This window comes from Strongylocentrotus purpuratus, unplaced genomic scaffold, assembly GCF_000002235.5.
Source record: "Strongylocentrotus purpuratus isolate Spur 01 unplaced genomic scaffold, Spur_5.0 spur5_scaffold_1, whole genome shotgun sequence".
Lineage (NCBI taxonomy): Eukaryota > Metazoa > Echinodermata > Echinoidea > Camarodonta > Strongylocentrotidae > Strongylocentrotus > Strongylocentrotus purpuratus.
In genome coordinates this window covers 23,603,566-23,629,472 of record NW_022145594.1, presented here as the reverse complement: position 1 = coordinate 23,629,472, position 25,907 = coordinate 23,603,566, and the positions used below count along the sequence as shown (strand labels likewise).

Genomic DNA, 25,907 nt, shown 5'->3' with positions numbered 1-25,907 from the left:
CGCATTAGACGAGTGAATTTTCCTCGACTCTATAAAAACATTCATTTTGACCGGCATATTTTGTTACAACGTCTCTTTTGAAAATCGACAGGGGGATGCGGTATATAAAACAACTATTGACTGCTTATTTTTCTGACTCCTCTGTGATCTCGAGACTGTACTACGCCCCTCGACTTCGTCTTAATACACAGTCATTTCGAGATCACCTTGGCAATAGTTTTAAACTTGCTTCTCAAAGCAGTCAATATTTTTTTTGTATTGATTCATGAATTTGAATAAAGATTATCAAAAACTGTTCTGGCATTTGTTTGATTGTCTCAAAATTACAACCTATAGATTAAGTTACTCAGAATTTTCATGAAGGATGATTTATGTCTAAGAAAGTTCCATTTCTTTCTTCACACTTTCTCTCATAATTTCTCCCTGGCTATCCAGTATCCCTCCAACTCTCTCTTTATCTCTCCATAAATGCCTCATGTGTCTGTCTCTCTGCTCCCCATCTCTCTGTCTCTCTCTCTGTCTCCCCGTCTCCTCCCCCTCTCTGTATCCCTCACCCTGTCTCCACCCTCTCTATTTATATATATCCATCTCTCTCTCTCTTTCTCCCCTCTCTGTATCTCTCACCCTGTCTCCACCCTGTCTCTCTCTCTCTCTCTCTCTATATATATATATACCGTATATATATCCATCTCTCTCTCTCTCTCTTTCTCCCCTCTCTGTATCTCTCACCCTGTCTCCACAGTCTCTCTCTCTCTATATATACATGTATATGTCCATCTCTCTCTCTCTATCTGTCTCTCCCTCTCTCTCTCTCTCTATCCCTTTCCCTGCTTCTAACTCATCTCTTTGTGTCATACTTTTCCCATATGTACGTATCTCCCCAACTATACTGACTCTAACCCGAAGTCAATTTACACCTTGACATCATTTCAAATAGTACAAGCTTTCTTTAATATGTTAACATAAAAAATACATTGTATGCAAAAAATTTAATTGTGTAAAATCTTATACATGTAATTTACTGTAAGAAATAGTTGGGAGAAAATTGCAATAAGCAATTAAGAAAAATGACAGGGAATACATATTTTGACCTAGAAAATGCAGATAAGGGGTCTCCTAAATGCATATGAGTAACAATGATGTGTTTATCCAATAACAAAAAAAAGAAAGAAAAAAAAAAAAAGAAACATGTACACACAACTTAACTTTGCAAGCTCCAAGGTCACAGTTTAGGGACCCGTTTCACAAAGCCCTTTCTTCGATGACAAATGACAAAAATCAGTGACAGATCTGTTGATAACCAATCAGAAGCAAGGATATCAGAAGTTTATAACAAATACTGTCATTTGTCACTGATGACAAGTCTTGTAAAACCCCCACCTGGTAATGTGTGAGCTTTCTCTTTCTTTCTATGATAGTTTGGAAGGATTGAAACAATATCCAATGGAATAGAGTGCTCTCCAAAAGCCATATTTCAAATATGAGTATGAAAAGCCAAGGAGTAAGGATCAAACATTAATGACACTTCTGTGTGTGGTCCCACATGTCCATTTTAATGTACCAACACTTTTGCGTGTGGTCCCACATGTCCATTTTTGTGTAGTGCTTTTCACTGTAAAACAGCCTCAGACTGATGAAGAACACTGTTAGTGTTCAAAATTACTCACTAAAGGAACAACAAAAATTCAGTTTGATTGTGTAAAAAGAAGTTTTCGATCAGTAAACTACATGTACCAATCAGATGACATTTTTTCAGAAAGTTATGTAAATAGTTATGTAATAGTAATGTAAATATTTAATGGTACAAACTGATTTACCTTGTATGCATGTACATTTACACACTTCAGACAAGTACATACTGTTTTACGTACAGATTTAATGCGCACAGGAATTATATTATATTCATTACATACTGCATATAAAGATTCTAGGAACGTGCAGACATTAAATGTGCTACTGGGCATTATAGTGAAAATTATTTGAACCAGGCATAGTTGTACTTGCTCGTACAATGCATGGACACAATGGTTGCGTGTGAAGTTAACAATGGATACACGCAGTGCTCTTAGACAATTCTACAAAGGATTAAGCTTTGACAGGCATTTTATTAATACACTGTATCTCTTGACATGGGAATTGACATGGGGGTGCAGGACATAAAAAACAAATATTGACTGCTTATTTTGGGGTCGCGGTTAAAAATATAGCCCCTCGTTGATCTGGAGACTGCACTATACCCCTCAACTTTGTCTCCTGGCACAGTACAATTTCGAGATCCCCTTAGGCAACAGTTTTAACCGTGCCCCTCAAAGCAGTTATTTATTTGGGGGGGGGGGGGCTACTTTTCAACCTTGCCTGCATAAAAATAACATTCTAAAATTTGTTTTGCATTGAACTCTATGCAAATTTAAGGGGGTTCTTTTCTGATTTTTGGGGGCTCTTTGGGGCATTTAGGGTGCTATTTCGCCCTGAGCCCCCGTGTATTTTTTTCACTGCAGTAAACTGTACAGGTACATGAAATCTACTACACCATTAGAGAGATTCAAGTCCAAGTAAAAATCCTATCTTTTCCTATTTTAGCAATGCTTGACACAAGAACATGGCACTTATTCGGACCCTTATTTGTTATCTACATGTATGTTCCTTGCGCACCTTGAATTCGAATTTCTAGATAGATGGCGCAAAACAAATGTACATGCATAACTAAGTCAGGGTTATCAGGGACACCGATTGATGAGAGGGGGGGGGGCGGTTGGATGGCTGATTCCTGCCATGTAGCTAATCGTTTTTTATCTACATCAAAAATGGTATAAGTTTTGCCGAAGGTTTATACCAGGGTGATTACCTTATACCTAATATAAATAGCATTCCATGTACGTATATATGAAAGTCATTACATAACCAATCCAGGTTCCATTAGCTTCTTCAATTGCATGTATTCAATATATAAGGACTTATAAGAGCAGGGGGTGTTTCATAAAGCTGTTTGTACAGTTACGCAAGACTTTACCAACGACTTGTATATGAAGTACCAGATAGGATGCCCAAAGTTTTTCCCGGTGTTTTAACAAAGTGCGACTATATTTCCAATTAGCTCAATTAAATTATGGCAAAAAAATATATTTTGCATTAAATATGTTTGTTATAATAAGAATGTTAATCTACATCTACACAGTTCAACTTTAGTTGAATGTGTACGCAATGATTGAGCATCCCATTTGGCTTTTCATATTTAAGTCATTCGTAAAGTCATGCGTAACTTTACGAACTCTTTTTGAAACAGCCCCCTGGTAATGATATATATCTTGGGACAAAGATATGTCTTCTTCACCTCAATCAAAATACCTCTTCTACTATTCATCGAAGATTCTTCCTTTTAACCATCAAGTTTTTCCAAAAAGTAGCTCCATGCTCTTCGATGAAACACTCACACATCGAGTTAAAGTTCACACCATTCCAAACTTGAGTCCAGATTCTTATGATGCAAAGTTCATTGAACTATGTCATACTTCAAGAGCGCCCTCTCATGACGATGCTTGGACAATGTTGGCTTGGTTGGTTCGTAGGGTCTTCTGCAGCACATGCGCATCGGCGGGCTCGATGCGCTTGTAGTAATGCTCTTTGGTTTCAATGATCTCAAATTCAAACTTTTTGTAGAAGTCGATTGCTGAATCGTTGTTAATCTGCACGTGTCTGTGTGAATAAGGGCAGAGAATGATGGTTTAACGCCGTTTGTTCTAAAAATAGTTTGTCTAAAACCTGAATGGTCTATTTCCATATGGTTTAAACCCAGCCTGTCTACTTTAGTCTAAGAGTCACTTGATGATTATTAATATTTATGATAACATTATTATTAGACCATAAGGAAAGTACCGGTAGACAAAAATGGGCATTAGACGAACTGAAAATTAGACAGACAGACAGACAATTAGACCAAATGGGTAGTAGACTTATTGGAGATTAGACCGAATGGAAGTTAGACCAAATGACTATTAGCCTAAATGGTCATTTGACCAAATGATGAGTGGATGAAATGATTATGAGACCATGTGGATGGTAGACGGGCTGGGTGTAGACCAAATGGGAATAGACTAATTGGTAGTAGACGAACTAGTTGTAGACTAAACAGCAATTCACTAAAATGATCATTCAACCAACATTAGTCGCATCATTTAAGAGAAATCTAAAAAGTCATTTGTTTTCTTTGTAATTGTTATTTTTAGAGTGTAATGCACTTGGAGAGCGTATAATTATTCTGTTTTTATTTACTAATGTAAAGAGCTTTGAGCATGTTTATGTAAAGGCGCTATATAAGTATCAATATGTATGTATGTATGTATAAAGAGGGTTGCCAGACAGAAGTTTTCATTTAACAACACTTCACTGAACTAATTTAATCAAGCATACTGTCTCCCTCTCTAATTATCTAACCCACGTTTCAAAATGATTACATACTCTCATGTTCATCACCCATTTTCAAATTTAAAATGTTTAAAATATGACTTAACATGACTTCAAAAATCATAATTTAAACATGGCAATATCACCACTTGCAAGTTGTAATGCATAAATGTTTAACTAAGTTTTAACACAGGTATTTAATAAACCTAATTAAAAACTGATCCAACATGTTCGTGTTTACTCTCTATGCTCATGTCATTAGCTTTGCAGAAAGAATTATACCCAAAAGTCAAACTCGTGTTTTACCTAGTATAGCACATCGAGAGTAAAAAAATGCTATGTGACGCTAACTGATCAAAACAAGTTATACAGTGTCTCAAACAATTATTTGTACACGTGTGAGAAAGGCTACTTCAAGGCAAATCAAATGTAAAATACTACAACGTAGCCCCAGGAAATTGCCTGAAATTAAAGATCTATTTGTGTTTTATAAAACAAAAACAAAGAGAATTTGAACACTGGTATATTCCCAAATCTTTTGCAAATAAATCAAAATTTTCACTATCAAAAAGTTCTTTGTACACCTTGCATTTTGGGTCCCCTTTTTCACATAACTTTGTCCTTTCCACTCGTCGCAACAGAAGGGTACTCCATCAAAATATGGATCATACTGCATGTTACATAACAGCAGGAATCTCACCTGAGATTCCCTGTATAATTAAAGTCCCTAAACACCGGTTTCTGGACCATGATTTCTGGTAAACCCTTTAATATCCCCATTTGAATTACAGGTGTAAAAATACTTGTTTCAGACACTGTATATTGTATTTGGTATCATGCTCAAAGGCATTTGGTACACATGTAAACAGTTATAGCATGAATAAGCTAGTATGTAAATAGCTTTCGGAACGCATGACCCCCAAATATTCACAGATCTTTTACATGATGGATACGTCCCACATGTGCATTTTAGAATAATCACTGCCAAAGGGATGGAGGTGCTTCATGAATACCTTTTGTTTGCCTCTTGAGAAGAATATTTCCACCTGTGTATCAGATAAATGTACTGTTGATGCATAAATGAATACTGATTAAATAACTTTCATGAGCACGATCGAGTATTCGTCTCAATGGTTTTAAAATTTGGGTACGAATGACCTTTATCTGCCTATGCACAAATCCTAATAACGAACTCGCTTATCGCAATAAGTTATGAGATGACTTACAAGTATATGTTATCAATGCGTCCATCTTTCTCACAGAAATCTAGAACATGTTTGAGCATCATGGTACCTGCGAAGAAAGAAGAAACAGATACATTTTTTATTTTGAAATAATTATACCAACAGATTGGACTGAAAGCCAGGTTTATTTTGCGATTTCCCATGCTGTAGTGACCAGCCCTGTTTTGAGGCCAATATACTTTCCTTTAAGAAAAGACCACATATTTCCTGTGAATATCCATTTGATTTTCGTAAAACAATAACAATAACACACAAAAATGGACAATATGTGCCACATTTACTTTAAACTGTCCTAAATAGAGATTTCAAGAAGAAATTATGACGTTATTGCTGTAAGAGTAGTAGTAGTAGTAGTAATAGTAGTAGTAGTAGCAGTAGTAGTAGTAGTAGCAATAGTAATAGAAGTAGTAGAAGTAGTAGTAGTAGTAGTAGTAGTAATAGTAGCAGTAGTATAGTAGTAGTAATAGCAGCAGCAGTAGTAGTAGCAGCAGCAGTAGTTGTAGCAATAGTAGTAGTAGTGGAAGTACATGTAGTTGTAGTAATAGAAGTAGAAGTAGTAGTAGTAGTAGTAATAGTAGTAGTAGTAGTAGTAGTAGTAGTAGTAGTAGTAGTAGTAGTAGTTGTAGTTGCAGTAGTAGTACTAGCTCATTATTTTCCTTTACATTCCAGCAAAATCTTTCCTATCGCAGAAACCTACATAAATGTGGGTATATGGGTCCACTAACATAGAAAAAGAGTACTTACCGATTCCCAGTCTCCTGTATGGTGCTAGACACCCCAGGGTCATGATGTAGAGACGTCTAGCTCCCTGGTCTGTCGTATCGATCCTGCAGCATACAGCACCAACCACGATATCATTGTAGTATGCTACAGGGACAAATAAATAATATATGATTTTATAATGTAGAATGCTATAGCCCTGTAATAAACAAAGACTTTGTCATTGTAGTATGCTACAGGGACAAACAAATAATATATGATTTTATAATGTAGTATGCTATAGACCTGTAAAAACAAAGACGATGTCATTGTAGTATGCTACAGGGACAAACAAATAATATATGATTTTATAATGTAGAATGCTATAGCCCTGTAATAAACAAAGACTTTGTCATTGTAGTATGCTACAGGGACAAACAAATAATATATGATTTTATAATGTAGTATGCTATAGACCTGTAAAAACAAAGACGATGTCATTGTAGTATGCTACAGGGACAAACAAATAATATATGATTTTATAATGTAGTATGCTATAGCCCTGTAATAAACAAAGACTTTGTCATTGTAGTATGCTACAGGGACAAATAAATAATATATGATTTTATAATGTAGAATGCTATAGCCCTGTAATAAACAAAGACTTTGTCATTGTAGTATGCTACAGGGACAAACAAATAATATATGATTTTATAATGTAGTATGCTATAGACCTGTAAAAACAAAGACGATGTCATTGTAGTATGCTACAGGGACAAACAAATAATATATGATTTCATAATGTATATGTAGTATGCTATAGACCTGTAAAAACAAAGACTTGTGGGATTCAGTCAATGAGCTTGTGACAGTCAAACCTACCGTATCTATAGTGACTGCCCATGGGAAACACGAAAAGTGGTCTTTGGAGACAGGTTCCGTAAGTACAGGTTTCAATGAGAAACCATTTAAGGGAAACAAAAAATGTGGCCTTTGTAGACAGGTGTTCACTAAAGCAGGTTTGACTGTAAATAATTTTGAATGATAATGTGATCGAAGTAGAGTAATAAGACATACATTAGGCCTTTAGGAAGACAATGTTACGGGTCATTCCATGTCAAATCACCCAAAAAATCTGAAAATCTTAACCCGACCATTTTTGATTTTGATGAAACTTAGTATACTTGTTGAGTGTGATCTCACAGCACCAAATCCAAAATTTTAGGTCAATCGGGTGAGGGGTTTGGGAGATACGGCCAAACAAATTTTGAGATTTTTTCAAAAATGGGGGTGGCGGGCCTACCTTTGAACCCTTGTATCTCGGGACCTAATGGGTCATTCTTCACAAAATTTGTATTGTTTTAAAGGGTATTCAATAAGGATTCCAAATCTGCCGCCATTTTGAAGATTCGTACATGTTGGGGTACTTTGACCTCTTGACCTCAGATTTGACCTTGAAATTGACCTTGTGGATCACGCAACTTTGACAACATTTTTCATGAAATGTAATCTCTGACATGTTCACTAAAACATATTAAAGTTTCAGAGATATAATATTTTTTGTTTTGGAGTAATAAGGATTGAAAGTATTCATGCTCACAGATATTCACAATAAACCCTATTATACTGTATACAATACATGCAATATGCACAGTACAACATACATCTTCCACATGTTTTTTTGTTTTAGTCACATCCATCCTAAATGTCAGCAGTACTTGAATAGAAATAAAATGACAAGTTCATATAGGCCTAAAGGGTTAACAGGATGTATGGCTTTAGACCTCTGAGTCGGTTCTAGGATAATTACCCCCTGGAAAATTTACCCCAGAGGTCAATTACCCCCTCCCCCCCCTATTCGTTAAAGTGGAAGTCCAAACTGATAATAAGGTGGTTATAATCAAAGCAGATTTATTTTTTGGGGTATATTATTCTAGAGGGGTAATTTTCCCGGGGGGGGGGGGGGGGGGGGTAATTGTCCTAGGGGAAATTGTCCGGGTGTTGATTGTCCTCGGGGGGGGGGGGGGGGGGACAGATTGTCCTAGGAGGTAATTTTCTGAGGGGTAATAATCCTCTGGGTGTGATAGTCCTTGGGGGGTAATTGTCCTCAGGGGGGGGGGGGGGGGGAATTTCCTGAGGGTTAATTTTCCAGGGGGGTAATTATCCGAGGCCTAAAGCCATACATCCTGTTAACCCTTTAGGCCTATATGAACTTGTCATTTTATTTCTATTCAAGTACTACTGACATTTAGGATGGATATGCCTAAAACAAAAAAGCATGTGGAAGATGTATGTTGTACTGTGCATATTGCATGTATTGTATACATTATAATAGGGTTTATTGTGAATATCTGTGAGCATGAATACTTTCAATCCTTATTGCTCCTAAACAAAAAATATTATATCTCTGAAACTTTTACATGTTTTAGTGTACATGTCAGAGATTACATTTCATGAAAAATGTTGTCAAAATTACGTGATCCACAAGGTCGATTTCAAGGTCAAATCTGAGGTCAAGAGGTCAAAGTACCCCAACATGTACGAATCTTCAAAATGGCGGCAGAATTGGAATCCTTATTGAATACCCTTTCCAACAATACAAATTTTGTGAAGATTGACCCATTAGGTTCCGAGATACAAGGGTTCAAAGGTAGGCCCGCCACCCCCATTTTTGAAAAAATCTCAAAATTTGGTGGGCCGTATCTCCCAAACCCCTCACCCGATTGACCTAAAATTTTGGATTTGGTGCTGTGAGATCACACTCAACAAGTATACTAAGTTTCATCAAAATCAAAAATGGTCGGGTTAAAACCATTGGGTGATTTGACATGGAATGACCCTTACATTTTATTTCTGCACGGATGCATTTTTTTTTTATTTAGTTAATTTTGGGGGAAATAGTGCAATTATTGATATTTTCTAATTTCATCGTACATGAATATGAGAGATTTAACTAATTTGTTCTGTCTTTCACTGACATATTTCTCGTCTCAGATATTGTAACTTCACTTCCAGCATACTCACTTTTGTATTTGACAAAAACCCTTCACTTGCACAATTGCTCTTTGATTTCCTACATGCCCCCCTTGCTCCCCCCCCCCCCCCCAAACACTAATAATATTCTGGGAAATACAGACCGCAACATCAACAGTGTTTCATTTCTCAGTTAACCACTTTGCATACTATTTATCAATTCTAATATCTTAGGAGATTCACATGCTGATAAAAAAGTTTGTGAGTGTTAGTGTGTTCAACCTCTTTAATATACATGTAGAGCAAGAAGAATGTTAACTCCATTTCACATACAGATAAAACACCCTTTAAGTCTTGTTCCGATGTGACGCGGTAAACCGCCGCAAAAAAAGCAGCCACATTTTGTTTACGCGTAAATGATTGGCAACTGCACGCAACAAAAGACTCGAGTTGAGTTCTGGTCATGTGATTGCATTGTGAAAGAAACGGTGTGGAATCAAACAAAAAAGGTTGATCATCTATAAGAATTTGTGTGTATTGCAAGGTTCTGGAATCATCAAAATGATAATAAATTTGGCCAAGTCTTGGTAAAGTTACAAACACTGTACACAGAAAGATGTATATGCGACTACACGAACACATGTGGTAAAAATCCTACCCGGATTTTTACGATGTTACATTACATATTTAGAATATGAAGGCATTTGAAGAGCCATGCTTTTCAGGGAACATGTCTTACATGTATCTGATGTTCTTCCACACTTGCTTAATAAGAATGACAATGCTCACAAATTATTTTTCACCTCTTTCCAGAACTCAACCTTTTCTTTAACAAGTGCGATTCACTGAGCTCAGTATCATATGTTACAGAAATGTGAAGCGTATCACACTTTATGTCATCATCAAAAAATCAATGGGGTTTTGCCACATCATTTCTGAACAGGCCCTAAAGCGCTCGTCTGCTATTAATAGACATTGGTTAACCACACCAATTACCTAGTTTGGCCAATTCTCCTACTTCCAAGACATCTTTGTAGAACTTATCATTGTAGGAGACGGGGAAGACGACCGAGTTGAGTTTTTTCAGCTGCTTGATGTTATGTGAGGTAATATCCCCCAGGTCTTTCCTCCCTCTGTAAAGACAAATAAAAACACCCCTATGAGTAAGGATGATGGTATAGTCTATTCCAGTGAAAAAAATACACGGGGGCTCAGGGCGAAATAGCCCCCGAAATGCCCAAAAGAGCCTCCCAAAATCAGAAGAGAGCCTCTGTAAATTTGCATAGAGTTCAATGCAGAACAAATTTTAGAGTGTTATTTTCATGCAGGCAAGCTTGAAAAGTAGCCCCCGAAAAATAAATATTAATTTTTTCCCTGGTCCATTCATACATGAACAAATGCTAATAAGAATGATAATCATTTGTTTTGTTGCCAATTTGATACTTACTTTGCAATAATAGGAATAACTCAAAGTACAAGTCCACTCCAAAAATAACTTACTTTCAATAGAAGCAGAAAAATCAGACAAACCAATCAAAAGAAGTTTGAGCAAAAAGAAATATGTAAAACTATGGAAAAAGTGAAATCACTACACAAATTGCCAATTTTGTTATCAGTCTGTGACGTCATGTCCTCACTATATATCAATTGCTTTACCATATATAGTTTAATTCCATAATTTCTCTTTTTATCCCCAAGAATCTTATTTCTTCACACCAGCATCCAAGTTCGATTGATAGTAATATGTTTTTGTGTGGATGCACTGATGTAGAGTAATTTTTTTCTTCAGTTAAATCATGAAAAATGTGAAATTTGATAAACTATTTAGATAAAAATCAATAATTATGAATATACAATATTCCAAAAATAGTATCGATTCTTCAAAGTTCATAACAGATTTTGTGAAGTGTCATGCACGCAATATGATACAAATAATAAAACCTGGGCAAAGACATGGGGAAATCAAGTTTAGGGGATAAAAAAGGAAATTGACAGGATTAAACTATACAGTTGTATAAAGCAATTGATAAATAGTGAGGACATGATGTCAAAAACTGATAACAAAATTGGCAATTTTTGTAGTTATTTTAAGTGAGGGCCTAGAAAAAGAGTGTCTGCACCTACAGTGGCAACTTTTAAGAGTCAATTGAAACCCCTTTTCCTTAGGAAAAGAGAGCTAATCTACCAAGTATACCAAGCAAGTAAGTAAGTACTTAACTTCAATGGCAATGTCAATACATAATATTACTTCAAACCACAGAGATTTTCGTTCTTTTCTTTATTTTTGTAACGTTTCCAGGCCATCCCATTCACTTATTTTGTTATATAATAACGTAGATCTAGGAAAACTTTCTATAAGGCAATATTCTGAAGAATTTCTATGTCAAAGTATATGATGTATTAGTCTATGTAGACTAGGGTCTATGTAAACTTATTTTGATTCTTTGTACGTTTGTAAAATATTGGACAATAAATTGAAATTGAAATGAAAATTGAAATGAGGATCTGAGACATTTATATACAGTAGAGTCTAACTGTAGACCCTAGATAACTTCACACAGGTGCGCGCCCGCCCAGAACCCATCGGTAGACTATGTAGACCTCTAGAGTAGTGGCTCCGGTCTGCGGCCGATCGGCGGGAACTGCCGATTCTATTTTTATTGGAATACTCACAGAATACTTCAATACCCTCAATAAAGAGTCCATATACTTACTTATTAAATAGAAGTCACAAATAACCAAACTGACCCACAGCGTGGTCAGCATTGACCATGTTTCGAAATGCTTCGAGTTCCCCGGTTTGCGGGCACGCAGTACCGGTTTGTGGCACGCGTACGTCACAAAGCTTTATGCGCTACGTCACGATGACAGCATGTACCAAATTACTACGGGTAACCCAAATTCTCATGTTTATCTGTTGCTACGGTAAATTTGTGAAGTTTTAAACATATTCACCTTTTCCTCGAATGGATCATCCCATACGGGGGTACGTACTACTAGAAACTATCGGGTCATAGGGGGTACACACATCAGCACACATACCATCATACACGATCCTGCATGTTATGTGTGTATTAACACCCCCCGCCGCAAACCAGAAAAACACGTACATGTAATTACGTGCCGGTTTGCGGCCACCCCATGCAACTAGCCATGCGGTGGCACAATCAAAATATCTGCGATAGGAGACAGACCACAGCCATCATACTTCCACAAAAACATTTTCATCGGCGACTGGTGCCGTAGATTTCCGACATCGCTGACGGATACTCCGTACCGATAGGAGCACCTGCTACGGACATTTTCGGCAAAGCAGAACTTACTGTGGAATCCACGGTAGGTTTCAATGATTATTATCGAGTCATATTCATTTTATTTTTGAAACAAATACCCCTGGCCGCAAACCGGGCGATGCCGCAAACCGGAGACTCTAGTCTACTCTACTTGTATTGTGCAGCGGTTTGCCGCGAAACCTGTGAAAAAGTGTATAGGAGGGTCTACTAATATCAACGTTTATCCGAAAAATACTTCAAAAATAACAAGAAAATTGACACGAAACAGGTAGACCTCTGGGCCCGTATTCAATAAACTGCTAAGACATTTTTCTTAAGTCTAAGAAAATGTCTAAGAATTTGTCTAGGTTAAGAAAGTTGCCTTAGCCGTATTCTAAACACGTAAAGCAGTTTGTCTTAGCTAAGACGAAAGATAAGACAAATTCTTAGACTCGATGACGTCATGTGGGAAAGTTGATGTGGTCGACTCGAGCGAATTAATTGCAACTCGATTTGCCTATGTAATTTGCGTGTTAAAATAAAAATCGCACCGCACGAAAATTATACACTAACATGTATGGGAGAGCGTAAGGGAGGAACGATGCTCACATAATTATTTCGGGATTGACCAACTGACACTAAAACAGTCTAGTCAAGACCACCTGAGGCTAGATCTAACATCCACTGTAGGCTTTTTATACTTTTCTGTCAAACAACTCCGAGGAGCCCAACCGGGCTTACTTATTATGTCGCAGCCGCAGGGTCTGTGAGTATGAAGGGAGCGCCGTCGCTAGCCGGCCGACCAGCGCTAGCATTGGATTTGGAGCTACCCTTTCATTGTTTTACATCGTCTACTGTTACGATGGCCTAAAATTAATCAAATGGCTAGATGTAACCTTTATCAGACTCATACTATAACAAATTTTGTCTCACCTAATATTATGCCGATTGCACATTATTCCCTGTTTCCATACTTTAGCGCCAAAGACTAATAAAGTAAGAGACCTTTATATACGACAGCCATGTCATGATTTAGTGTTATGCATGTATGCTACTACTAGTTGTGTACAAACGTACAAGTACAGTACACAGAGCCTATATATGGCGCTCCTGCGCGCTGCGCCGTCGACGCTGTATTACGCGAAGCTTACGTTATTATATAGGTCAACTGATAACCTGCGCTCGCGCTGCATGCATTGTTTTTATTCCATTTGATCGAAACCCGAAGCGGTTGCTTGCAGCATCACTGAGCTGCCGGTGCCAAAGCCCCATTTAAGCATCCTCGTAGTATGCTTAAATATAGGGTAGATTTCTTACTTATCTTAGATATCTCGATTGTATTAGAATACGACATGCTACTTAAGTCCTTTTTCTTAGATAAAATCTAAGAATCCTTCTTAATCTTAAGGCAAATTTCTTAAGTTCCCATTGCTGTTATAGAATACGATTTTTGGCTAAGATTTTTTCTTAGCCAAAATTTAAGAAAAAGTACTTAGATTTCAAGCTTAAGAAGTTTATTGAATACGGGCCCAGGGGTCTAACTGTTACGTTTAAAGATTTAGGTCTACATAACCACCTGATAACGACTTTTAGTTTTAACTCATGATCTTTATTAGTAGGGTGTCTGATCGCGCACCCGATGTTGTGTGCTAAAATTCTTCCCATAGAGATTACACGCATCCCTATGCAGTCTACGTGCATTGCGCGACCATGCAAAAAAAGTCAATTTTTTTTTTTCAATTCGAGATTCAAACCTTTATCTGTTGTGATCCTGAAGGTGATAATCAATAAATGAGGTGTCATATGAAAGAGCAGGTAAATTCCAATATTTCTAAAGGGGCGTAGCCCCCGAAATTCTAAAAATATCTTGGTCAAAACAGCAATTGAAACATTGTGTCCTGGCTAACTCTGAGGTTTGTCACTTTTGAGATATGACGCCCCGATCGATAAGTAGTCCCAGTCCTAAGGAACAATTCTATGTGCTTATATTTTCGCTAGCCCCCAGGGATCACAACTGATAACAGTTTAAAAATACCCTTCTCGCTATTTGGTGGATCAGCTAATTAGGGGGCGTGCGCTCCGCTCAGTCCAAACCATGGTTACATCGCGTAACATCTCCGCGCACGAACGAAACCCCAAATTCAAGTATGGGTGGCCATTCGCGGCATAGAACCCGGAAGTGAATACACGTTATAGTCAATGGCAATATCGCGGAGACATCTCCGCGATATTGCCATTGACTATAACGTGCATTCACTTCCGGGTTTATTGTGCGACGAACGCCAACCATACTAGTCAATGGCACATGTCGCGGAGACAGCGTAGCTCAAGCTGCAAGTCGCGGATTGGCTTAGCAGCATGCGTACGATATGCATACGCTTGCATATCGCGCGATACAGCTGTTTGGCTAAATTTAGCAAAACAACATCACTCTGCGTCGATTTTGACCAAAATGATATGAATATACCAGCGTTTTGGAGGGGCTGTAACTTTTGATAGAAACATCGGTGAGACTTGAAATTTGAAATGTATTATTCTGATAACATCTTTTATTCAAATATCAAACAAAAATGGTGAAAAACGATCCCAAATTGAAAATTGAAAAATCGTTCAGACACCCTATTATTAGGACATTTAATGAGAATTAGACTAACTTCATTTTGGGTACGTTTTAGTAGGGTATCTCCACGCCGGAGTTACGGGTCTATTTTTGGATAGGTTTTTGAACAAGCGCCCAGGTTTTAATACACAGCTATGCGTCAATGTGTGGCCACACGCCGCTCCGTGCTGAAACACCCACTCACACATGCACGTTGTCACTAAACTCCAGGCCGCTAGAGCAGGCATTGGCTTTACCGTATCGCCGCAAGCTCGCAGCAAACCCAGATTCCATCGTTTAGAGTTTAGACATCGATCATTTTAGGTTTCTACTTTTGAGCTAAAGCTGGCAAGAAATACAATATGAAAAGATAAAATAATGTGATAATCATCAATTCACTTACTTCGTCATGTTGTTTAAATGGGAAAAAACAAGAGGAGTTCCAGATTTACAGATTGTATTCTTCAAACCGCGCTGCACACAACGTGAATTTGTGAAGTGGTAAAGTTCAAAGGTCAAGAAATTAGGATTCAGTATCAGTCAATCGTTTGAAATATATTATATTATTAAAATTATCTAATTTGAAAAACAGTTTATTAATAAGTAATTTTCATACATAAGTATTTATCAATCTAAAATAAAATAAATTTCTTTCATTAATATAACTTTTTTTCTCTCGACAGATTCGAAAGAACAAAACAAAAACAAATTAAATCTAATAAATAAGACTAAGTAACGCGCGCCTCAAAAACATTGCGCGCGCCATGTCCGTAAAAGGTCTATATACATTTTCGGCCTAAAATAATTCTCCCAAGAAAATGTCGCCCTTCGGGTTACTACCTTCTGCGTTGTTAGCGTTGGTTTTTTTTATGTGTATGTTTTCTGTACGTTTTTTTTGGAAAACCCCCCTCCCCCCTTTTGATTTTGTTTTAATTTTTTATTTCAAAAAAAAAAAAAAAATGTATGCCAATGGCTGGCCTAAAAAAAGTGACCTTACCCCCCCCCCCCTCAACGGAACAAAATGTCAAATTGTCAAATTTCGAGACCCCCCCCCCCCCCAAAAAAAAGTATCCTCTTACCCCCCCCCCCCCCCCCTGCTTATTCAGCGGCTGGCTGAGTCGTTGCGAAATTTGGACCCGATTTTAGCCCCCCCCCCCCCTTGAACAAATCCTGCGTACCTAACCACACGTATAATACATGGAATTCGCATTCTGAATATTGAAATACAATTATTCGTAACAGGTGGATGAAATAATTTGTAATGAAGCACTCAATGACTCTTGCATTAAATTTGATTACATTGCGAAAATGCCCTATATATTGACTAGTGCGGGTATTGCAAGAAATAATGGGGAGCAACATCGGGAAATGCTCTCTGTGTGCTCTTTACTATGGCGGCTTAAGTTTACTGCAACGTTACGTTGTAATTTAAGGAGTGGCGCCTTCGGCTTGTAAACATTTAAAGGGCCACTCTAACCAAAACGGGCTAAAAAAAAAATGAAAATAGGACATTTAGAATAGTTTCTGACGGAGATTCCGAACATGATAATGATTTTTCTTAGAAATCATCATTAATTCTGGAATCTAGCTTTTCCATGGACATAAAACAGAAGTTTTTTAAAATATATGAATTGTATATAGAGCCAATTAATTGCTTTGTGACGATTTACATTCGCCTCAAATTTGATCAAACTGATAATAATATATTTGGGGGAATTCAGGAATTGATCACTCAGATCAGTTTTTCCATTTTCACTCGAACTTTTAGATTATCTTTAATTTTACATCTAGCATTGAATAGCATCATTTTCTCTCATCTGAACAATGGTACCAAGTCCCTTACAGAATGCTATGGTGTGGAAGCAATACTCATTAATTTTATTTGAAGCCCGATGTCACGTTTCGAAAGGTAAACAACATCATTTAAAACCTCATTAAATATTTCATTGTTTGCAAAACGATGTCTAGCTGAATCTAGGTCATATTACTTTCGTCTCCATGAAGCCAATGCTAAACTCAGAAAAGGGTTTCATACATTCCGCGTGTACACGCATGTACTTGCTATGCAACACTGCAATGGCGTTGCATGGGCCCATGAATTTAGGGGGCACTGTGGTGGGGGGGGGGGGGGGGGGGGTAGAAACAACGTCTTACACTGAACTGTGAGAGAACTTGCAATTAAGGCCATCGTGAGGGGGCGGGGGGCGGGGGTGACATGGAGAGGTGAAGGTGGTCTTAACCCATTCCCTCCTGGAACATGGTGGCCTCAGTGTTAAGCCTTTGGCACGGAAATAAATTCAGTAGTCAACGGGTTAGCTACTCCTGCGTCTTCCCACCTTTCCTTTACATGAAGGGGTGCAGACCCCCGGTGCAGACCGTGCAGGTAACCTGTGCCTACGCGACGCAAAACGTAGTGCGAACGTTGTTTTGTTTTCGCAACCTAGGTAACTTATGTACTGAATCCAAACGTGAGAATAGTCACACTTCGGAGATCAGTGTTCCATCGCGCATCATCATCCTGATGTGAAGGACTCCATGACTGAGGATTCATAAAAATGGTAAGAACTGACGGCAAAAAGAAAATGTTTATACAGTGCGTCCAAGAAAAAACAAAACCGACAATTATCGATGTTTTACCATGGAGATTGTATTGAAACTTTAAAAGAAATGCAGTTGAATAAATCTCCGGGAAATGGTGAATTCAATGTAGATTTTAACTCTACATTGTGGCAGGTAGTTGGTGAGTTAGTTCCTAATGCATTCAATGATTCCATGAAATTCGAGGAATATTATCTCCTTCTCAAAATCAAACAATCATTACACTTATACATACGGATGTAAAAACACCAAATTTATTAGTAACTATTGACCTTACTTAATGTATATTATGAGATTCTCACCAAGGTACTTTCCAAAAGAATGAACAAAGTTTTGAATAAAATTGTGTCAATCGATCAAGTAGGATATTCAAATGATAGAAACATCGGTGATGCAATCAGATTAATCAATGATATGATTTGACATGCTACTTGTTCTGATAAACCAGGCTACTTATTGGCAACAGACTTCGAAAAATCCTTCGATTCCATTTGAGTTGGGACCAATGTTCTGCAATTTTACTTACCAATGCTCAAAGTTGTGTTTTTATAAATCGAATGGTTATTTTAAAGTACAAAGAGGTGTAAGACAAGGAGATCTACTGTCTCCATATTTATTTGTATTATGTAACGAAAGCTTAAATCACTACATCAGAAATTATAAGTTGGTAAAAGGTATTTGTTTTGGCCAAATAGAAATAAAAACAAATCCTATATGACATGACAATTTGTGTACGAGATATAAACTCAATTTATAGACTGGAGATAATTTTAGAAAGTTTCAGGAAAATATCAGGGCTAAAGATGAATGGAAACAAAACATTAATTTTGTACTTAAGCTCTTCTGTCGGCTAAGCGAATACGTTTACATAGGGAAAGAAGGTAAACAATTTAAAAATGTTGGGTATATACTTCACATTTGATCCCATCGTTGCTGAAGAGATGAATTATAAGAAAATTTTGAGCACTGAAAATAAAGACATTTTTATATTGATGGAAACAAAGAGATCCTGCTTTAATTGGAGAAAAAAATCACTTATTGAAAACATACGCCTATTCAAAACTAATTTATGTAAGCTCCCTGATTCCTGTACCTAAATGGGTCTTAAAAGAAATTGATGAGATTTGCTTTAATTTTCTATGGCGAGATAAAAAAAGACAAAATAAAAAAAAGCACGTGGTATCTTGACTACAAGCAAGGAGGGTTAAACATGCTTAACTTCTAACTTTTTGTGAATGTACAAAAGTGGATGTGGATTAAAAGACTTGTAACTGGGACCAGAAAGTAAAATGGAAAAAATACTTAATGAGACCATTTAAAGAAAACTAATTCTTTTTGTTGTAACTATTTACCTGACATGATTGATATACAAATACCAAAATACTACCAGGAATTGTTAAACGTTTGGCTCGATATGAATCAGTTCATTAAAAACGTTACAACTAATAAAGGAAACTACTTTTTTAAAAATAAAAACATACTTTAATGAAAGCCTTTTCTTACAAAATACTGACAGGTTGTATCATATTAGAGATGGAAAAGGATTATCAAAGTCCGACACTTATTTCAGATGTATGGGACTAGAAGCAGAGGAAATATCAATTCTTAAAGAAATCTACGTTGATACACCTGTAGAAAGGAAAATAGATTTAAGGAAGAGGCAAATTTCATTTGATAGTCTAAAAACAGAATTTATGTTTACAAAGAAAACTATCCAATTTGAATCAGTCTGTTCAAAGAATTTGTACAGGGCCTGCGTACCCAAATTGCCTGACTTCCCCTTTAATTTTCATAATTTATAATCATCATAATCTGTCGATTAAAGAAATTGAAAGGTTTTTGTCCGTCCGAGAATCAGCACACTAGATAATAAACTAAGAGAATTTCAGTTCCAACTGCCTTATAAATGTATTTATGTTAATCGCTAGTTATATAGGTTTAAAATAATTTCAAGTGATAAATTCTCATTCTGTGCAAAATTATGTTTGTTGCTACGGCAATGTGCTAGGAAGAATGAGCTAGGAATAACAAAGCTCTGTTTGCTTAAACTAATGCTTGTATTTCCGAATTTGTTTTAACTGGCTGCCTGCCGTAGCAGCAAACATAATTGACAAAAGACTCAACTCCGTTTCGTTGAAGATCAGCCATAAACGGAAGACTTCATGCATGGCTGATTATCAACGCAATTACTTTAAGTAAACCGAACTTTGTTATTCTTAGCTCATTCTTCCTGATTGAGGTGTCATATGAAAGGGCAGAAAATGGAATTTCTAGAAATGTGATTTTCCCTTTGAAATTCAGATACCGTCCGCCAAATGACTTTTTGGTATCCTTCCTTCAAATTGATTTTAAGCACTCATGCGTGAGATATGCATTATATGAGTTGCATCAAATGAAAGAGGAGAATCTAAGCTTTACAAATATGTGCTATTCATTAATTACAATTGTGATTAAGTTATGATAAAATATCGATAATTCTCCGTTTCGTTCTTTTCCTGGACGCACTGTATACATGACCATATGATCTATTTCGTGTGAATCATGGCCTGATACTCATAATGATGATTCTTAAACTAAAAGTTATTTTTTTAAATTATATTTCAAAAAAGGGCTACAGTGTAACAGTCGCTCAAGTAGTGTCCATCTTGCCGAAAAAGCTTGTAGCCTAGATATCACGATTATCAGGCCTCTTGTCAGTCACTGCCTAACAGTGTCTGCACTCTGAGACTAATCTGACGGCATATTGCATTATTGCATAATATGCTACTCCTTATTTGACACAGCCAGAGACTGCAGTACCAGGCTCTGCTCAAGGCTTTATACATTGGAGTAAATTGTCAAGTTAGAGTATGTGACAGTTTACTAAAAGCGCCTTGCCGCAGCCCAATGACAAAAGCAAAAAAAAAAAAAAAAAAAAAAAAACAGTATGATGATCCCCTCAAGGGGGAGGGGGGGGGGGCAAATTCTTTATGTTGTGTACTTATAAGGTAGGCCTATCCCACTTGGGTTATAAGGGAGGCACGTAACCTCCTAAATACGCATGCTAGTCGAGATGATCTATCATAAGATAAGCGACAAAGGTACATAGATAATTTATTATAAAATAGTTTCATCAGAAGTCTAAAATCATGATAATTTGTTATAATTTTTTTTTCTTATTACAGACCCGTGAACTAAAACTTCATTGGAAGTGCATATATGGCACGGTAATCTTCCTTTCTGTTGGTATGTACCCTACTCCTCAATTTGAAAATTCCAAACCCTACTGCTACCCTACTTCAATTATTCTTATCTTTGTTTTTCCTGATTTTTAAATATACTCATAATTCATATTTTGTATTATTATACTTAAACGGAATTTAATTTTGCTTTCTATTCAGAAATCTTTTTGCCTACTTTTCGTTTGTTCGTCTCAGATTTATCACCTCAAATACAATGTAAACTTTATTTCTATATGTGTGTTTTGTACAGGCTTTAAACCAACATTAAAGATGTTTGTTTTTATTTATATAAGCAAGAATTTTATCTGGTGGCGTTGATAAATAAGATGAAAAAGATCATTGTAGCGTGCAGTGGCTTAACTATCAAAAGGGCACATGTGCCGCATCCCCTGCACCCACAAAAGGCGGAACGGAAAAGGGAGGGAGAGGGGAAAAAGTGAAAAGAAGGTGATATGACCACTTTCATCCACACAAGGTAGCCTTGTTTATTCACATTTCATAAACATAATACGATTGGTGCTCCTAGCTCCCATTAAATGTCAGTGCCCCCTCCCCCAACCTCAAGACCCCAATGCAAAAATCCACACTTTTGTTATCTTTCTTCTTCTTCTCCGTATTGTTATTGTTATCATTATTATCATTATTATTATTGTTATTATTATTATTATTATTGTTATTATTATTATTATTATTATATTATTATTATTATTATTATTAATATTATTATTATTATCATTTTATTATTATCAGTATCATTCTTTTTATTATTGTTATCATCATTATCACCATTAACACTATCATCATATCGTTATTCTCGTGAACATCATTATCACCATCATCATTCTGACACACAGCCTTACCCGCGCCAATAGATGCAATGGAAAGGATACAAACCTGCCACAAGAATTTGTTTGGACTCAACTACACCTTACCAATGTTCAACGAGTGTCTGCCGAAGCAACACACCAACGGCAGTATGGTACAGATGATTCCGAAGCTAATCCCTGTTCCGACGGCGGGTTGCCCTAGACGGAAAGGAAAGTTAGGAATACCTCCCGGATACAGAACATGCAGATTTCCTGGTAATCATTTAGACCCCCATCGTCTTTTTTGTAACACAAAAGTAGGCGTTAATTATTAGGGCACCCATTTTTCGCAGTTAAATTTTATGAATATTCAAAATTCCGAAATACAAATTTCAAATTCCTGGCCCGGTGGTTTATTATAAAATAAAATAGGGTGTACAACTCCCAAACATTTAGGCTGTCCACTCCTATGGTTCGTTCTTCCAACGGTCCATAATTTCGAAAATGCTGTAAGGTTTCATAATTCCGAAAATTGAATAGGATCCTTGATACTGAAGTTTCATGATTCCGAGAATGATATAGTTTTCCAAGCCGTTGTCTTTGATTTTAGGATTGGTGAACATGCGATACTATGAACCAATGCATTTCCGGAATTACGAAGCTTGGGGGGGGAGGGGGGAACAGCATGTACAATGGACAATGGGGGGGGGGGGGGGGTGGGCTCCTCCTCTAAGCCCCGGCGCTCAATACAGTAAACCTCACATTGAAAACAAACATACACCTTTCTCCATCTACATGTATTTAGCCATCGAATTTTAAGAGGGAAATCCATCCTGGTATTAAGTTGGTTTTAATGGGAACACAAAACTGAGAGGAACCGGTCAGTGAAAATTTGTGCAAATTCCTATTAAACATAAAAAGTTGATTGAACATTTTCTTGAGGGAATACAAATTATCTGATTTTTGTCAATACTACAGAGCACTTGGTGGGCCTTGAGTTAATGAAAACTTTGAGAAGCGCTGGTTCACGTAGACATAACTTCATTACCGTAGCCATCTAACACCATATCCACAATTAATTAACCCGTTACCTTGCAAACCTCACGTTTAGGGTTCTGTCAGATTGGTGATGTTCTCTCATTACGTGACAAAATGCATTTATGATACAAAATACATGTACCTTATAACAACATTAGTATAATAGCCTTTATATCTGTCGTAGCTTTTGCCAAAACAAAGTAGTATGTACTGGCGTTTGTGAAGTAGGAGCAAGGGGGGGGGGGGTAATATTATTTTGTCCCTCCTGACAATTTGTCGATGAAGTGAAAAAATATTCAGCTACGCTGTATATACTAGTAGCTAGCCGAATGTGGAATTATTTCGTTAGCTATTGTAAGATTGCACATGGAAAGGCATAAGGTAAGGGGGGGGGGGGGGTTCGCAAAGACTAAGATCAACTTAAAGAGAAGGTTGAGTTCTGGGGAGAGGTGAAAAATAATTTGTGAGCGTTATCATTGTTATTATCAAAGTGTGGAAGAAAATCATAGAAAAAAATGTTCCCTAATAAGCTTGGCTCTTCAAATGCCTTCATATTCTGAATATGACAAGTAAAAGCTTAAAAATGAGTCCCGATTTTATTGCCACATGTTTGTGTAGTCTCATATACTTCTCTCTGTGTACAATGTAAAATAATGGTCACATATCCACTAAATTGACATTTTTAACAGTTCATTGTTGAAGAAGAAAAAAATACTTTATTTCAGGTTCTACAGAAGACTTGGACTTTCAGTATTATACTATAGAAGGCAGTTCATGCACCTAACTCATCTTGAACCAGACGTAAAATTAGAGGGAAAATCGCCTAGATTTTATCGCCTAGATTTATCGCCTACCCAGTCCTTCCATAGAGTATAAAAGACGCTTTCTTACAATATATTTTATCACCTGACAAAGTGTAGCAACGGCACACGAAACGTCGTGATCTTTCAGATCCCTTGTCGACCATACATTGCGAGACAAACAAATTATGACCTTTCGATGATTTTTTTTTTCTTCAACAATTAAATACCAAAATATGCCATTCTAAACAACAACAAAAAATACCACGATTTCCAAGTCCCTCCAAAGGTCTGCAATATTCTAAGTCCATTGTTCCAGGGGTTAATTTTCCGGGAGATGATTGTACAGGGGTAATTGTCGTGATGCGAACTATAATGTCTAGGCCTGCACCTCATGGACGCGAAAATTAAATGAATGAATGAATGATTGATAGATTATATTAGCAGTATTTGCAGTATAAATAACTTAGCAACAAAGTAAACGTACAAGTACCTAAACATAATATATATGTCAATTGTAAATGTTATTCACTTAAAAAAAATTAAAAAAAATAAACAAATCTGGAGGTAATTTTACTGGAACAATGCCTGCTCCTCCCTGCCCCCTCCCTGCCCCCTCCCCCACACAAACACCCCACCCACCCACCCATACACATACTCACCCACCCACACCCATACTCACCAACCCACCCACCCCCCACCCACACACACTACTCACTCAGTGGATGTCTGCTAACACACACACACACACACACACACAAACTAAATTTATACCCTTTTTTTATAGATTGTGACAAGAAGCTCTGTGCAAACGGCTGGTGCGAGGAGACTATGGGAAGCTATCTATGCCACTGTTCACCTGGATTTCAAGGGAAACATTGCAATGAGCGTGAGAACAATATAACAAAGTTTTGGGGTTCAGATATAGGTAACAAAAACACAATAAGATTATTGTGTGACCTTTCCAATTCTTTTAATGTCATGTGAGTTTAGAAGAATATCATAGCAGTAGACCTAATAGTAGCGGTGGTATATGTTTCAGAAGGCTTGAATTTGCAGAAAGTAGAAGAAGGTAAATTGAGGAGAAAAGAAAGAGCTCCGATACGGAAGATGCGTGTTGTATAACTGTTATTACTGTCATTAATATTACTATTTGTATAACTACTACTATTATTATTGTTATTACCATTATTACTTTTATCATTATCACTATTTTATCTTTACGATGATTCCACGCCCCAAATGTTTGCATCAGTATTACAAATATACCCCAAACCAGTTTTTGTTTCCTCCTTCATGATAATCGCTTAACCCAAATCAAAACAAGCGTAGTTTGTGAGAATGTCACGATGCTACTCGTTAATAAAAGATCATTCTGCAAAAACGTATTTGCAAAAGAATAATTGATTATTTTTAAAAGCCTTTTTGTTGTTAAGTGGTCTTCAGTCACACATGGAAAAGAGTCAAAGGGAGAGAGAGAGAGAGAGAGGGAGTAAAATGGTTTTATCTCCGGTATCCTTGCCGACGGATCAAAATACAAACATATATTTGTATTTGTTTATTATCGGCAAGGGGATTCGACATTATGAGAAAAACATCATGAGGGTCGATTTGAAATATTTGTAAAGCGATAAGGAAAGCAAAACATTACAAAATGGGGCTCAATCGTTTGAATTCGGGGGGGGGGGGGGGTATAGATCGTGGGAACTAGTACTTGAATGATTTGGGGGAAAGGGGTATACCGCCATAAAAATGTACCAGCATTAGAAAAGGTTCGATATTGGCTTTGTAAGAGTTGTTCTTTGATAAATCTTTCCACAGTTCTGACAGCTGAAATGCAAAGGGGCGGAGCAATGTTTGTATTAAAACGGTGAATCTCATGCAACCTCTTTATTAGTTAGGCCTGTAGACCATTTCGGAAATACAACATGGTTTTCAAATGAACCAGAATATCTACATATATATTTACACATGGAGAAATCGCACTTGGTGCATTTTAGAATCTAATACGATTGGTACCGCTAATCCCCTTAACACCCCACACCAAAAAGCCCTAATTCGGTTGTTATCATTCTTCTCGTTGTTCTTGTTCCTGATCTTATTCTTCTTCGAATTATGATGATGATTTTTGTGTTATTATTATCATTATGATCATCAATATTAACATTCAATGATTTCTATGAATCTTGTGTCTCGACAGAAGCACCATTACCTATGACTGACTTCACGGACATGTCTACGATCATACCGGCCGAA

At 37.0% G+C, this 25,907-nt stretch overlaps 1 protein-coding gene across 1 annotated transcript; it reads right to left on the bottom strand.

Annotated features, from left to right (window-relative positions):
• Positions 1-3,206: 3,206 nt before the first annotated feature.
• On the bottom strand, positions 3,207-15,717 carry LOC587364 (N-alpha-acetyltransferase 50). The gene is made up of 5 exons (XM_030977843.1): positions 15,592-15,717; positions 10,314-10,450; positions 6,390-6,512; positions 5,628-5,694; positions 3,207-3,693 (listed from the first exon to the last, which is right to left on the bottom strand). Exons 1-5 carry the CDS (start codon positions 15,597-15,599, stop codon positions 3,525-3,527), a joined length of 504 nt encoding a protein of 167 aa, XP_030833703.1. The 5' UTR covers positions 15,600-15,717; the 3' UTR covers positions 3,207-3,524.
• Positions 15,718-25,907: the final 10,190 nt, after the last annotated feature.